Source organism: Muntiacus reevesi, chromosome 1, assembly GCF_963930625.1.
Source record: "Muntiacus reevesi chromosome 1, mMunRee1.1, whole genome shotgun sequence".
Taxonomy (NCBI): Eukaryota; Metazoa; Chordata; class Mammalia; order Artiodactyla; family Cervidae; genus Muntiacus; species Muntiacus reevesi.
The window spans coordinates 238,672,207-238,688,412 of record NC_089249.1 but is presented as its reverse complement, the minus strand read 5'-3'; the positions used below and the strand labels follow the sequence as shown (position 1 = coordinate 238,688,412).

At 50.6% G+C, this 16,206-nt stretch overlaps 1 protein-coding gene and 1 long non-coding RNA gene across 3 annotated transcripts in view; both read right to left on the bottom strand.

Moving 5' to 3' along the window:
• Positions 1–15,775, bottom strand: part of PPARGC1B (PPARG coactivator 1 beta) — a 113,340-nt gene extending 97,565 nt beyond the window's left edge. For both annotated transcript variants that reach the window (XM_065918880.1, XM_065918881.1), the window contains exon 1: positions 15,674–15,775. In XM_065918880.1, the coding sequence (XP_065774952.1) occupies positions 15,674–15,751 (78 nt within the window). In that variant the 5' untranslated portion in view covers positions 15,752–15,775. The remainder of the gene's footprint in view (positions 1–15,673) is intronic.
• On the bottom strand, positions 10,358–13,317 carry LOC136156268 (uncharacterized). The gene is made up of 2 exons (XR_010660920.1): positions 13,060–13,317; positions 10,358–10,685 (listed from the first exon to the last, which is right to left on the bottom strand). It is a non-coding gene; the product is annotated as an uncharacterized lncRNA (long non-coding RNA).
• Positions 15,776–16,206: the final 431 nt, after the last annotated feature.

Below are 16,206 nucleotides of genomic sequence, written 5' to 3'. Positions count from 1 at the left end.
ACAACTGGATCCTTGAAAATTTACTGTGAGGTCACCTGAGCAAATAAGAGATGAAGGTTTGATACCCAGGTCGGGAAGATCTCCTGGAAGAGGGCATGGCAACCCTCTCCAGTATTCTTGCCTGGATTATCCCTTAGACAGAGGAGCCTGGCAGGCTATAGTCCATGCGGTCGCAAAGAGTTGGACATGACTGAAGTGACTTAGCATGTAAGAACTTGAGCAAAAGAGGACTTCTCATTCTGGGGTAGATTCTACATTTCCCTCCTCCCTCTCATGCTTTTGACCTCATTCTCTAGCCCAGGGGTCCCCATCCTCCAAGATCTAATGCCTGATGATCTGAAGTGGAACCAATGTAATAATAATAGAAATAAAGTACACAATAAACGTTATGTGCTTGAATCATCCTGAGACCAGTATTCCCCTTCCCACTGGTCCATGGAAAAACTGGCTTTCACGAAACCAGTCCCTGGTGCCAAAAAGTTTGGGGACCACTGCTCTCGCACACTCTGCTCTCCCCACATTTCAATCCACTATACTGGGCCCACTTTGTCTCTAGGGAAACAAGCTTCTAGGAAGGTGGTGCTAGTGCTAAAGAACCCACCTGCCAATGCAGGAGATGTAAGAGAGGCAGGTTCCGTCCCTGGGTTGGGAAGATCCCTTGGAGAAGGGCATGGCAACCCAGCCCAGTATTCTTGCCTGGAGAATCTCATGCACAGAGGAGCCTGGCAGGCTACAGTCCACAGGGCCACAAAGAGACACAACTAAAGCAACTCAGCACACATGCACAAGACACCATCATTGTCCTCTAGGCTCACTTGCTGCACTGCCTGGTCTGAGACCACCTCCAGAGGTGGGAGACAGCCACATTCCTGCAGGGGGCTGGTCTACACAGTGCATGCCAGGCAGCCACTCCCTTGGCCACCAGGGCAAAGGGCAAGTGCTGGAGGCCTGGGTGCTGCTGGACAGATGCCCGTGGTGACACCCACAAGAGAGGGTGGTGCTGTTGCCCAACCCAAGGAAGAAAGTGACATGAGGTTACTGGGGCACTGGGGCATGACTCCTTGGGGGCAGGGTGCTATTGGGACCCCAGGTGCCTGTGTGTGGCTTGAGCAGCAGAGGAGCTAGTCCCCCGGCCTACACTCACCCTCTGAGCCTCAGGCCCCTCATCTGAAGTTTGGGGCTCTATGTCCTGGGGTTGTTGGGAGAGTTAAGTGAACTCAGCACCATAGCCAATACAGATTAAAGGCTCAACCCAATTCATTCATTCAAGGAACATTCAATGAACGCCAACCGTGATGAGGCCCTAGGCTAGCTTCTGGGGGTGCAGTGGGAACCAGATAGACAATATCCAGTCATGATGGGGCAATAGGCACTCAATGGGGTGAAAAGTAATAAACAAGAAAGCATCTGGGATGGCTAAATACCTTAAAGAAAAGAGAACATGGTACTGCAACAGAAAGTGGACAGAACAGGAAGATCAGGGAAGGCTTCTCTAAGGAGGTGATGTCTCAGCAAATCTGCAGGAGGTAAGGGGGTCTGGGGAGAGCATTCCTGACATAGGCAACAGCATGTGCAAAGGCCTCACTACAGTAGCTGGAATATTACTCCTGTTATCACTGGAGCCAAACCCTTATAGAAGCAGCACATAGAGCTGGGAAGACAACCAACTGGGCATCAGGAGAAGTGGCTTACAGCTCTACACCATCAGAGGGCCTGGTAGGACAACCTGTACCAGCCTGCAAATGAGTCTTTAAGGGTTTGTAAGCAGCCTAGGTTCCCTCGAGCTCCCTTCTTTCTCCCTCTTCCAACCCACGCCCTTTGCAGTCCTCACGATCCGCACCTCCTGAGTTACCCAAGAAATGTATGTGTGTGTGGTAGAGGCTCTAGTGGGACAGACAGAGGGATAAAGACAAAGATCTGATTCACTGCAGGATCATTATCAAAACACCCTCTTCAGCTGCACTTGCCCCTCTGTAAAAAGGGAAAGCTGTTCAGGCGGTGCTAGTAGGAAAAGAACCTGTTTGCCAGTGCAGGAGACGTAAGAGATGTGGGTTCGATCCCTGAGTTGGGAAGATCCCTGGAGGAGAATGGCAACCCACTCCAGTATTCTTGCCTGGAGAATTCCCAAAGACAGAGGAGCCTAGTGGGCTACAGCTCTTAGGGTCCAAGAGAGTGGGGCACAACTGAAGTGAACTAGCATGCACATACACTCTCCTCTTGCTATAACATGAGATTAATGTGAAGGTCAAGCAGAAATGCCAGATAAGGGAGCCACCCTGCTTTACACAGGCATCATAAAGGGGCCTTCTATCTGCTTCTGGGTCATTTGTATCCTGTGCTCTGGACTAAGACTGGAAGGACAAAGAAGGGAGGAGACAACAGAGTTCATTCCAGACACTCTACAAATAGTATCTGATTATTTAGGACCAAAGCAGGGTGTCTATGACAGGGAGCTTTCGAAAAACACAGACACTTAAGGGGTTGCTCTCAAAGATCCTCATTCAATAAGTCTGGGATGGCCTCAGACATATAATTATTATTTTTTTTTAAACTACACTGATGATTCTGATATGCAGTCATGGCTGAGAACTACTGATTAGTTCTACCAACTCTGGCAGGTAGGAGCTATTATTATTCCCATTTGGGAGCTAGCAAACAAGAGCACAGAGTGGCTAACTCCTTGGGTCACACAGCTAATAGCCATAAAGCTAAGACTTAAAACAGACGGTCAGCTTTCATTCATCACAGAGCTACACAGTTTCTTGAAGCCAATCAGCATGTGCCATAGGTCCTTTCTACTACTCCATGCAGCCTTGGAAATCCAAAAGACAACCTCTCACGTGACAAGATGGCATCAACTTTCAAAGAAACTTTTAGAGCTAGACCAACTCCTTCTTCATCAGCCATTATCAAGAAATAATGTGTGCTCACAATAAGCTTCATTTATAGACAACTTTGAAATTTTTCCTCCTCTTGAGAGACCTGTTTTAAACAGTGACACCAAAATACATTTCACTTTCTTGCTTCCTTGAACAGAGGCCATGGATCAGAATAAACCTTTCCTCGGGGATGATACACTGTCTCTACGATGCATTAGCTTTGTACTTTTGCACCGTAATGTATTCAGAATAAGGGGGCTGCTTGCTCAGGCCCCAGTAGCCTTCAGTGCTGAATCCATGTGTTTCTGCCTCTGGTGGAACCGTACCCCGCACCCCACGTTTGCATGGACACACTAACAGAACTGACTTGCTGCTTCTAATGTCCTGAGGCTTGGACAGGACTGCCACGCTTGTGAGAGCTGTGTGTAAACAAGTGAATTGGCCCTAGGCGGGAAGGGTGAGGGGTGATTTTCTACGGAACAGACTGAGTCTCCAGGCGATTCTGAGCAAGGGATGATTGATCTGGCTTGGAGCTAATCCTCTTGGGCTGGAGAGTACAGTCCTGGGTTCCTGAATGATCCCTTTACCTCTCTGAATTCCCTCTCTACTTTCTTCCTCCAGAGTGGAGGCCGGACCCAATGGAATAAGCAGCTGGGCAATGGACATGAGGCCCAGTGCAAGGTGTTGGTTTTGGTCTCCCTAGAAGACATAGCGACATTTGACCAAATCCCTCCCTGTAGATTCTGGAAGCTCTGAGTCCCTCCCCAGTCGGGCCAGAGCAACAGACTGGATTCCTAATGTGTTTTAACATTCCACAAAGACCTGCCCGCTAGAGGTGTGTTCTGATAGGGGGTTCTGGAGGCTCCAAAAGATGTTTGTCCTTTGATTCCTTTGTGTGCAAGGCTTATCTTGGAGACAAGGGCAGTGGGTTCCTTGTGGGGACTAGCACAATCCTCCTATACTCCCCCCCCAACACACACATCCTAGCTTCACACACAGAGAAGGGGCTTCTGTGGCCAGGCAAATGACTGGTGACTTTCCTGAAAGATCAAACGGCATGTGTTCATTCATTTAGTAATTCAACAAATATTTATTGGGGGCCTACAGCCCCCAGCCGCTGTCAAGGCATTGGGAGATCTGATGTTGAACCAGCTTGACAAAATCCCTCTCCTTAGGGAGCTCTGGTCCTGACTGGTTAGAGAAGAGAGAATAAAGAATAAAGAATTAACACATAAAAGTTATCACAGGCTGGGACCAGAGTTCTGCATTTAACAAGGCTCCAGGGAAGGCCCAGAATAAATAGAGGTCTACTCCCCATACAAATCTTCCCACAAAGCAAATTCTCCCTGAGCCCCACACCACCCCCATCTCTGCTATAGGGACGCCACTCTGAGCCCCCTGCACTCTCATCTCTTCCACTTTTTCTTTCACTTCCAGTGAGCATCCCCCAGCTGAGGCCAAGTTTAGATGCCTCCATCCTGCTGTCCATCACCCCCATTCCAGTCCTTGCTATATGCTCAGCCAGACTGATCACACTGCAGTGGGTAAGACCATGTGCTCTGAAGCCAGGCAGACCTAGGCTCAAATCCCAGCCTTTCCATTGTCTGTCTGGGTGACTGGGAGCAAGCCACTGAACATCTGGTAGCTTTAGTTTTCTGGTTTGTCATAGCACCGACCTCTCCAAGTAGCTGAGAATCCTTTACCTGACAATGTACCTGAAGGTCCTAGCTTAGTACCTGGCACGTATTACGTGGTCATGAAATGTTAGCTACTTTCTATGCTTACTGTTATTAATAACAATACTAATAAAAACTTTTGCTGATGCCTCACCAGGACATTCAAAACCCTCATAGCCAGTTTCCCCACGTGCTTTGTTTTGGAGTGGCTAAAGGGCAGATATAAACTAATCAGGGTGACAGAATACAAAATGAAGATAGGAGATGCAAATTCTGTCATAGACTATAGGATCACAGAGCAAAAGGGGAGCAATTCTCAGAGGGGGATTTAGGGGAGGTAGCCCTTGAGGCCTTGAAGGATGCTACTGGAGTTAGGGAGGGGCAACAGATACCCATGGTAGGTGTCCTAGGGGTTGTCAGGTGTAGGAAAGAAACTGCAAAACAATATTAGCACCATAAACTGGAAGTCAGCCTCAGTTTACCCCAGTTTACCCAACTGCAAAGTTGGGTAAACCCCACTTCATGGGGTTCCTCTGAAATTAAGTGCTGTTCTTGAAAGGGTTAGCAGTTTTTAACTGTTCTCATTATCATCACTGTTGAAGGATATGGTTGAAGAGGAAGGCAGTCTAGGAACACCAGGATTCATGTTAAAAATAATATATTGTTCTGCTCTTGTGGCAGTGGGTACAGTGTTGCATGGTCAGCAGTACTGGAATAACAGATGAACAGACAGATGGATAAACGGGTAAGCATTTGAGGCCTTGGATGCTGTACTAAGGAACTTGCTTCTGCAGGTCACTGAGGATGAGCCTGCAGATGTTTCGAACAGGGGTTGCTGGGGTCTGGGGTCACTAGCAGCATGAAGGCTGGGTCATCCTCAGTCCCAAAGAACCATGGCAGGGCCCTCCCCAATGTCCTGGGTACCACACTTCTCTGAGAAGAGCCTGAGACCAGAAATAAGGTTCAAGCAGCCACGTTGCCAAGGCTGTTTGCCATGGCAACATCAGGGAGCCACTCGTGGGCCGGCTGCTGCAACTGCTCAGGGCCTGGTTTCTAACGTCTCTTTGCTCTCCCTCTGCTAAATGACTCTGTTCTGCCAGGCAAGCACAAGGAAAAAACACGGCAGCAGAGCTGCCGAGGAGCATCCATCTCAGCCAAGCAGGGCTCGCCCGGCTGAGTTCCCAGACAGTGGGTCCCAGACAGTTGAGTCCCTGCTATGCAGAGCCACCTCTGGCCAAGCAGACAGCAGCCAGACTGGGAGATATGAAGGCATTCCCTAGTCTGCTCCCTGTCTGCTTCTTCACCTCAAGGTAAGGGCATTGAGCAAGATGGTCTCTAAGCCACTCCCAAGCCCCTGAAAGCTAAAGTTTACCTTGGTGTATTTACATAATTACCACTGTCATCTTCACAGTGGCTTACTATATGTCAGGTGGGTGCTTACTATATGTAAGGCAATGTGGCAGGCACATTTCTCACCTGCAGTTATCTTAAGAACATACTATAATTATCCCCAATTTTGCATGAGGTAACTGGGGTCAGAGAGGTTAAGACATTTGGTGAAGGCCACATAGCTAGTAAATGGTAGAACACAAATTTAAACCCTTGGCAGTTAAACTCCAAAGCCCAGAGTTCTTAATCACGGATATTTCTTCTCCTCTCTTTAAGTAGCATCTAACTGGATTTGCTTTTCGAAAAGTCAGCATGGGAACACTTGGCTAACGCTGGAGGGGATTCTTCTCCAGTCCCCCCAGAAAGACATAGTGAAGGAAATCATAATATTAGGAACCTCAGGGCTAAAACAGGATCAAGGACCAAGAGTTCAGTGGGAAGATAAATAGCAAGGTCTGAATTATATTTGTCTGTTTTTTAACAATGGCTCCTATATACTAAGCTTTTCTAAACACTTTACAGGCATCATCTCAAACAGCCTTTCATAAAATCCCTTGAAAAAGTTAAAGTGTTAGTTGCTCAGTCCTGACCGACTCTGTAACCCCATGGACTAGCCTATCAGGCTCCTTTGTCCATGGGATTCTCCAAGCAAAGAATACTGGAGTGGGTAGCCATTTCCTTCTTTAGGGGATCTTCCCGACACAGCGACCAAACCTAGGTCTCCTGCATTGCAGGCAGATTCTTTACCGTCTGAGCCACCAGTGAAGCCTGAGTGAAAGTGTTAGTCACTCAGTCGTGTGCGTGACCCCATGGACTGCAGTCTGTCAGGCTCCTCTGTCCAGGGAATTCTTCAGGCAAGAATACTGGAGTGGGTTGCCATTCCCTTCTCCAGAAAACCCCTGAAGTACGCTACTATCAGTTCTATTTCTTAGATAAAAGTGCTGAGGCACACACACACAAAAACTCTTGTGCCAAAGGCCACAGGGCTCACCCCGTGAGTACAATCCTAGGATTCAAAGCCCCCTCAGCCACTGAAACAAATAATTAGAGCAAACCTTTGTTTTCTTCCCTAAAAGACAGAGCAGTAATTACAGGCCTTTGGGGATAATTAATCAAAGACTTTGCCATGACTTGTAAAAGTCTCTCTGGTCTCCTACTCTAGACCTGGGGCCCCGGGTGGCAACTCAGGCTCTGCCTTAAAGGAAGGGCAGGGTAGGAGCCCTGGAGTCTTGCTGCCACCAGAGCCTAGCTAGCCATGTGCCTTCGGGCCAGCTTCCTCTCAGCTCTGTCCACTCCCAACCCTGTCCCCCTTAAGGGATGGTCCTGAGCACCTAATGAGAAAACCCAAGGTCAACTGCATGTTAAAAAGCAGAAACATTACTTTGCCAACAAAGATCTGTATAGGCAAGGCTATGGTGTTTCCAGTGGTCATGTATGGATCTGAGAGTTGGACCATAAAGAGGGCAGAGTGCTGAAGAATTGATGCTTTTGCACTGCAGTGTTGGAGAAGACTCTTGAGAGTCCTGTGGACTACAAGGAGATCAAACCAGTCAACCCTAAAAGAAACCAATCCTTCATGTTCATTGGAAGGACTGATGCTGGAGCTCCAATACTTTGGCCACCTGATGGCGAAGAGCCTACTCATTGGAAAAGACCCTGATGCTGGGAAAGATTGAACACAGGAGGAGAAGGGGACAACAGAGGATGAAATGATTGGATGGCATTACTGACTCAATGGACATGATTTGAGCAAGCTCTGAGAGTTGGTGATAGACAGGGAAGCCTGGCGTGCTGCAGTCCACAGGGTCGAGAAGAGTCAGACTCGACTGAGCCACTGAAAAACAGTCAATTGCAAGAGGAACCGGTGAACCCACTGGGGTTTCGGCACAGTGAGAGCTGGAAGAACGTGCAGTCTGTCCCAGGAGGTGGTGATCTGCACCCCAGGACTCCACAGTCACCACAAAGCCTGGCCAGCTCGGGCAGCAGAGTCTCTCCTCCGACCATCACCCTGTCCCTCCCCCAGAGCCAAGACCCACCCTCCCCTCAAGTTCTGATACCAGAATAAAACTAGTCAGGGAGTAAGAGACCTGGGACTCCTCCAGCAAGGTGGCTTCTCCTTCTCTGGCCCAGGGTCCCTTCTTCTGAGAATGGTAGGGGTCGATTTGATGTGCTCCAAGGTCCCTCCCAAGCCGAGGAGAGTGAGCTGCTCAAGAACCCATGTTCAAATCCCAGGTTAGACACTCACTAGCTCCAAGACCCTGCGTGACTACTTTAACCCCTCCATGCTTCAAGTTCATCACTTACAAAATGGGGAAAACAGAAGCAATCTCACCGTTATTGGAAGAAACCATTGCGACAGTATTCAAAAGTCTCTTCACAGATACACACTGAACAGCCACAGATGACATGTGGTCTGTGAGTGGACAAACAAGAGTGGCCGCTTGTCAAAAATGGCCAAAGCTGGGTGGCATGGATATTCCCGATTCCCTTCCTGCCACTGGCTTTGGCTGTGCATGTTCGCTATTTTCCATCGTAAAATGTTTAAAATACAAAGTTCTTTGCAGAGAACCTGACACCTAGTCATATAAAACATTCTCCAGCTCAAAAATTTGCCTACTTAATGGGTAAACACAAAACCAGACCAGGATAAAAATATGTTTTCTTGCCCTTCCTAAGCCGTCATTCTAGTTATAGGGATAAAAGCACACAGGCATGGCTTTCTCTGGCAACCCAGTGGTTTAGACTTCGCGCTTCCATTGCAGGGGACATGAGCTCGATCCCTGGTCAGGGAACTAAGATCCTACATGCTGCACAGAAAATAAAACAAAGCACTAGCAGATAATAAGTGGCACCCTCCATGTCAGCAGAAGAGTGTGCTTCACAGGCTTTCCAGAGTGGTCAAGTGTGAGCAGGGGCTTGAAATGCAGGTAGGCTATGAATATATTAAAATGCTGGGGATGGATGTCTGGAGAGGAACTTTCAGGTCATTCGAACAGATTTTTTAGTCTGCCTCGTCTGAGCAACATGTGCTCTGAAAAGGCTCATAGTCTAGCTCATTTATTCACCCAGTGAGGATTCTGAATGGCTACTGTGTTCCAGGCATTTGTCTATTCACTATGAGAAAAAAATGTTTAACAAAGTGAATGAAAATCCATGCCCTCATGGAGCTTAACAACAATCTGGAATGATTTCCTAAACACTTAAGGAGACATGTTGCAAGAGATGCACCTATCATTGGGTGCTTCTATGCCATGCATTCTGTTAGGTGCTTTAAATCCATTTGTCCTTTGATTTTCATTGACTCCGTGTGAAACAGCTTTATCAGGGAAGTACTATTTATCGTTATCTGTACACCTGAGGAAATGGAAGTTCGAAGAAGTCACGTGACCTACCAAAGGTTTCACTGCTGGTAAATCACAGAACCAGGACTCAAACCCAGGCAGGCTGACTTCAGAATGCTCTCTGCTACACATGGGATGGAGCAGTGGTACCTGCATGTGAGATGTCACCAAAATGATGGTGTGGGAGCTGAGTCTTGTGCAGGATGAATAATGGAAATAGTAGAAATTGCAACAGAAGACAGAAAATAGCTGCATGAGCCAACGCCTCCTGGAAGATTCATGACATAGCCTGGGGCAGGCCAGGATCCCAAAGAGAAAGCAGACAGCTTGGGATAAAGTCAGGGACCTAACTCTTCAACCTCAAGTACCCGAAGGCCCTTGCCCCATGAGGTTAAACTTTAGGTTTTCATTTAGAAGTACTTGGTGGCTCAGACAGTGAAGAATTCGCCTGCGATGCAAAAGACCGGGGCGGGGTTCAATCCTTGAGTTGGGAAGATCCCCTGGAGGAGGGCATGGCAATCCACTCCAGTATTCTTGCCTGAAGAATCCCCATGGACAGAGGAGGCTGTCGGGCTACAGTCCATGGGGTCGCAAAGAGTCGGACACGCCTGTGCGACTAAGCACAGCAGGGAGCCACGCATGATGTGTGAGCAACAGGGCGGCATCAGACACGTGCTCTAGGAGGACTGATCTTCCACTGGGGCTGAGGACAATCAGGAGAGGATAAAGTCTGGTGTGATAGTAAATGCAGGAACCCAGATGTGAATGGACAAGGACCCAGACCGGAAGTCAGGGAGAGTTACAGGAAAGTCAATCCAGTCCAATTGATTCCTCATCAGCTGAGTGTCCACAGGATGTAATTGAGGCATTCAACTATGTTGGAGAGGGAGAGACAGTAAACAACCCTGTTCATTCTCTTCTAAATGACTTTATTTGGGTTCCCTCCATCCTTATCACAAGAATTGTGCTTCCCTTTCTTACAGAGAAAAGGTTGCACGGGCAGGAGTTAATTCTATGCTTCTATCCTTGATCTTGCCCTTGTAAAGTATTTCAGAGACAGAAGGATTCCAAGTTTTGGTACAACAGATGCTCATTTTATGTACATTCTATTATTTAATTTCCAATTCTGAGAGTTAGGGCCTAGTATCCCCATTTCATAGATTGAGAAACAGAGGCTTAGAGAAGTATTTCTGCCTTCTCTCTTGACAATTTGCCTTCATTTGCTCAAGGTGCTGGAAGACGATGAATAGAAAGAGAGTAGTCCCTGTCTTCACGGAACGTGGAATCAAGAGGTCCAGGGACTTTGCCCATTGATCCTGGCATTTTCACTTATTCCAAGGTAATGTAGGTAGACCATCTTCAGCAAGTCAATGAGTTTTCTGAAACTGTAAACGCCTCAGCTGTAAAATGGGAATAATGGCATCTATACTTTGTAGAATCCTTATGAGAATGATAAGCAATAACGCAAACAGAAGGCTCAGCAGAGCACACAGCACATAGAGGATGCTCAATAAATGGCATTGATGACAGTGATAATGCAGGAGGAGATAGCTATTAATACTGCAATGCTCATGTTAGGGACTCGCTTCCCAGCATAAGCCCCCATTTGCAAGGCTTCTTCTGACTCAAACCAGTATTCCTTCTATTGTTCCAGAGAGAGAAGGAAAAGGGTGACTCACATCCTGGCAATGATGAAGCTTCTGGCTAGCCTGCAACAGCTGGGAAGAGGAGGGCCCCAGGGTAGAGAGGAAACATAAACCCCCAGGGGCCAGTTGCTGGGCCTTTCCTGGGTTCCACAAGCATCCTGAGCATTAGCACCAGTCAGGGAGCCCCAGTGAAAGTGAACCCTGGGTCTCTGGTAAACAGAGCCAGCAAATGTGTCCCCTTCTACGCTCAGGTGAAAAAGTTAAGTCTCCTGGGTCTCACACAGATGAAGAGTGGGTAAAGGCACCCAGCATAGGTTGCACTTCAACCTGCCCCATAGATGGCCAGAACTTTGACTTGGAAAAGAAGTTAGCCCTGGTTTCAGGGGCTGTGGAGGCAGCAGCCTTCCAGAACAAGCAAGTCAACACCAGTCAAGTCATTTTTTCCAGTTCTCCATGTGGCAGGTGCTCCTTTGGGTGTTCAGATCCAGTTTTAGAACAACGAGCAAACAGGATACCAACTGAAAAATGGGCCAATTTCACTAACACAGCATTTCACAGAAACAGACCATAAAGGGCCCATAATTATTTGGGGGAAAGGTTCAGTAGCACAAGTCATCAAAGAAATGCACATTAAAACAATAAGGTGACAAAATTTATTGATGAATAGACTGGTAAAAATGAAAAACAATTAAAATGCCAACAGTTTTCTGGGTATGGGGAACTGGGCATTCCCATACAATGCTAGTGTGCAAATTAGCACAATCTTTCTAGAAGGCAATCCAGAAATGTGTTTACCAAACGCCTGCATAGTTCCTTTGACAGAGTAATTCATTTCTAGGAATTTAAATGAAGAAAAGAAGACATACGCAGAGATATTCATTTCAGCACAGTTTACAAGAGCAAAAAAAATATATATATATATATATATATATATATATATATATATATATATAAACTACTTAAATGACTAACAAAGGATTGATTAAATACCTTTTGGTTCAACCCTCAATATTACATAACCATTAAGATATTAAGATACTAGGTAGAATACTTGCTGATGTGGAAAGTATATTGTTTGGAGGACAAAAAAAAGCATGTTAGAACGGTGTGATTCCAAGTTAACAATTACCATACAAAGAATGATTCCATTTTTGTAAAAAAGATATAATCCATAGGAATAAATAGGAAAGAAAAAGTCAGAAAACACATAAAAATTAATGGTGGTTATGTTTGGGTAAGATTACATATTTTCATTTTTTTTCTTTATGCTTCTCAGTTTTCCCTAACAATTCGATTATTAAATATTTTTAAATGATAAGGGGTTGGACTTAATGACTTATAACGATCCTGCCATCTCTGACAGTGTGCACATCTATGATTGATGTCCCAAGTGTCTTCAAACAACCCATATTTAGTGTGGGCTTACTATGTGGTCTCTGGAGCCTAAGTCACTGCCCAGAGCTGCAGCCCTCTGCATTCCTCTCTCCCCATACTCGGCCCAGCTGTCCCCCCAACCAGCCTGAGAGCGTCCCATGTCTGTCATTTCCGTGCCTAGCCAAGAGCTAAGCAAAGGCGCTCAGCACGGTGACAGGTGAACAGAGGGGCACAAAGACATGAAAGGCACCACTCTAGCTCCAGAATCTTACTGGGCCACAGGACTCACACACAAAATGCTTGGTTGTATAACACAGACTGAGACAACCAGAGGCTAGAGAAAGCAGGGCAAGCTGGGCTAGAGAGGCCTGCCAGAGGAGAGGGCCACGCAGGGTTGGTGGGTGAGGACACTACAGACAGGGGCCCGGAACAAAGAGGAGACAACACAAAGTCCTTTGGGACACATGCCCCAAACCTTCCCAAGAAACTTTCACAACCCTTAAGCTGTTGAATTTCTGAACTTTGACCTGAATGGGTATAAGTTAAGTCTCCACAACAGAAATCCTCCCTCTATCTAACTCTGGATTAGCTGCCAAAGACAAGTCTTTGGGATAAAGCGGATAAATTACCTTTCTACTCACTCCCCCACCCCTTCCAAAGGGGGAGGCGGTGGAGGGGAGGGTCAGGGAGGGTCTGGGGGGAGGAGAGGAAGTTACAGGAAGGACCAGACATCTCACATGCAAACAGTGCTCACCCCCAACCACGGGCCTTGGGCTTCTCTTGCAGGCACCACCAGCCCCATTTGACAGATGGGGGAAAGGAGGCTCGAGGGTTAAAATGGCTTGCTCCGGGGTCACCCAGCCAGAGAGTGGGGAAAGCGACTCCACTCAGGCCTTCTGACTCCAAGTCCAGTGCTATTTCGAGGTAACACACAGGACCTGGAGTCAGGAGCCCTGGGTGGCTCTGTCACCCACTGGCTGCATGGTCCTGTACCAGCCGTCCAGCCCTCACAGCCTCGATCCCCAACTGTAAAATGAGGAGGCCCGCGAAGACCCGCCCAGGTCCTCTTCCGGCTGGCTCTCGGAGCCTTCTAGGGGCGGCGGCAAAGCTCCCCCTATCAATTACACTTTCCTAGTTGGGACGGCAGAGATCACCCGAAGGGCCTCAGCCCATCACGTGGTTGCATAAAAAAAGCAAAACGTCCCAGATTAACTTCCACTGCACTGCCTCTGCTGATACACGATTACCCAAATTTCTAGTTTCCTTAGGTGAAATTTGCCTGCTGGGTAGGCACTCTGGACGGCTAAAAGGGCAAATGTGAGCCGAAGAACACAGAAGATGGTGTTGAAACCTGGGGTCGTGTCCAAAGTGGACGAGTTCTTCCTGTGGGTCTCTGAACGAGTATCTGGCTATTTCAGGCCTCCTACATCCGCGTCTTAGTAGAGGGGTTTGCAGACACCCCCGGACAAGCGAGAGGGCCGAGGGCAGAACTTTCGTAGCAGCAACTCGGCCCACCCTGTATCCAGTCCCTCCGGCCCCACGCTGTCGGTTAGAGGGCTAGGGGCTAGGGGACTGTGGGCGCGGCGGTGGTGCCGAGGCTGGGATCGGCCTTCGGAGCAGACAGGGACCGGGGGAGAGTGCCGGCGCCCGGTGACTGCCGCTGGAGCTCCACTGCAGTTTCGTCAGAGGTAAAGGTACGCGCCCGGTGCGCGCGGCGTGTGCACACAAACACACACTACCGCGCGCAGACCATTCATCACACTTTTCCCCTGGCCTGGAGAAGCGCGATCATACGCCACTAGCCCCTGCGGCCCCTGCCCGGAACCCACCCAAACGATCCCGCCACCGACCACGAGGCCCCGCGACTCCCTGACGCATGGACGTCCGCAGCGATCAGGGAACGGCCTTCTGCGCGTGGCGGGCTTCCTCTCGGCGCCACGCCGCGCGGTTCCAGCAGCCAGCGGGACTCACCACCCAGAGTCCCCCAGAGCTGAACGTCTCGGCTGCTGCGTCCCCTCCAAGTCGCATCTCACGGCAAGGAGTCAGCTAGCAAGCCTCTCCCCGCCCACCCGGTCCCATGACAGCTGCTGCCGCCCAAAGACAGGCAGATATAACAAGAAGCAAAGTTTCCCTCTCTCCCCTCCCACATCCCGCCCCCCTCCCCCTCCCTTCCAGTGTTATGCAAAACAAGCCGGCACCGGCGCTCAGACTCCAGGTACCAAACCAGCCCTAGCGAGCCGCGCCCGGTAGAGCCCAGCTGCCCCTCTCTGCCTCCGGCTTGCACCCGCATCCGGGGTCTCATTCGCGGCTCGGCTGCACCCCCAGCCTCCCCGCTACCCGCGCCGGGGTGGCCGTAGAAAAAACCCTAACTATGGGGCCAAACTTTATGCTTGCAACAGGCATGGGGTGGGGAAAACTGGGGAACGGGTAGGGGGCGCGCACTCCCTGTGCAGGCATTTTCCGAGCAGTTTATCCCAGCAGCAACCCCCCCCGCCCGCGTTTCCAAGTAACCAGCTTCCTCGCCCCTCCCGGCCCAACGGAGCACCCTCTCCTGTCACGCGCGTGTCGCCAGTGGGTCTCCCAGGCGCAGCCTGATCCCGGTTCGCCGCTTCGCCTTCCCTTCCCCCAGCATCGCCGAGCGCGCAGCAGGGGCCGCGCGCAGCAGGGGGACCCAGGCGCCCCCAGACGGTCCTCCGGCCCCATCCTGCCAGGCTTTCGCCCCCGGGGGCTCCCCCGGGTAGCGAAACCAGGAAGGTGCTATCCCCGCCCGCATGTCCACGTGCCCTGCAGACCCCTATGCCTCCAGCGGGCAATTGGCAGGAAACTCCGCGCTGCAGGAGCTTTTGGAGAGCCTCGGGGGGGCTAGCTGTAGAAGACCGCGTACCCGAGACCGGAGGATCAGGGGACTCCGGGGACCGGGACAGGCGCCTGCGCCGGGGCCACAAGTCCACGTGAAAGTACGGCAGCAAGTGCCGGGAGCCTGAGGGCGCGCCTTCTGCACCCAGACCCAGCATGAGGGTCCCCCACACCTGACGCTGCTCAACCTCTTCAAGGAAGCACGGAACCCCCCCCCCCCCCAGCTCAGCGGTCGGGGGTGTGGGGGTGGGCCGGACTCCAAGCAACCAAGGCTAGACCCTCGCCAGCGGCCGTAGCGACCGCAACGGTCCGGCATGCGTGGTGGGGGGACCTCCAGCTCCCTGTCCCCAGAAAGAAGTGCATCGCAGAGTGCATGGAAGGGGGGCTCTGCAGTCTGGAACCCCCGATCCCCTCAATGCGCCCACCGCTGCCTCCCGGCCTCCGCGGCTGCGGCGGCAGCCCCCGCAGCTCAGCGGCCCTGGCTCCCGGCCCGTGGCCCCTGCTGATCTTACCTGCGTGTCCGCGAGATAGTTGAGGAAGAAGGAGGAGAGCTCCTCATCCAGCAGCGAGCCGCAGTCGTTCCCCGCCATCTTCCAGCCGCGGCTGCAGCGTGCGGCGGAGTCAGCGCCGAGCCGGCCGGGGGGAGGGAGGGAGCGAGCGAGCGAGGGAGGCGGGAGGAGGGAGGGCGGCCGGCGGGAGGAGGGAGGGCGGAGCTCAGGCCCCGGCTGCCGCAGGGCCGCTGGCTGCGGGGGCGGGGCCGCAGGGCGCCCGCGCAAGCAGGGGGTCGCGCCCCCACTTCCCTGCGCAATATGTGGCGCCGGGATCCTCGCCCGCGGCCCCCGGCCCAGGAGGAGAGCGCCCGCAGCCGGGTGACTGTACTCAGCCGGCAGCCCGATGCCTGCGCAGCAATGCAGGCAGCCCACTGCTCCTGCCGACCGAATCACGTTGCGTTAGCGCTGGGCGGGTCCTTACGAGACAACCTGCTTCGGCACAGCTGGGGAAACTGAGGCCTCAGAAGGCAGAGGACCTCGTTTGAAGCCACAAT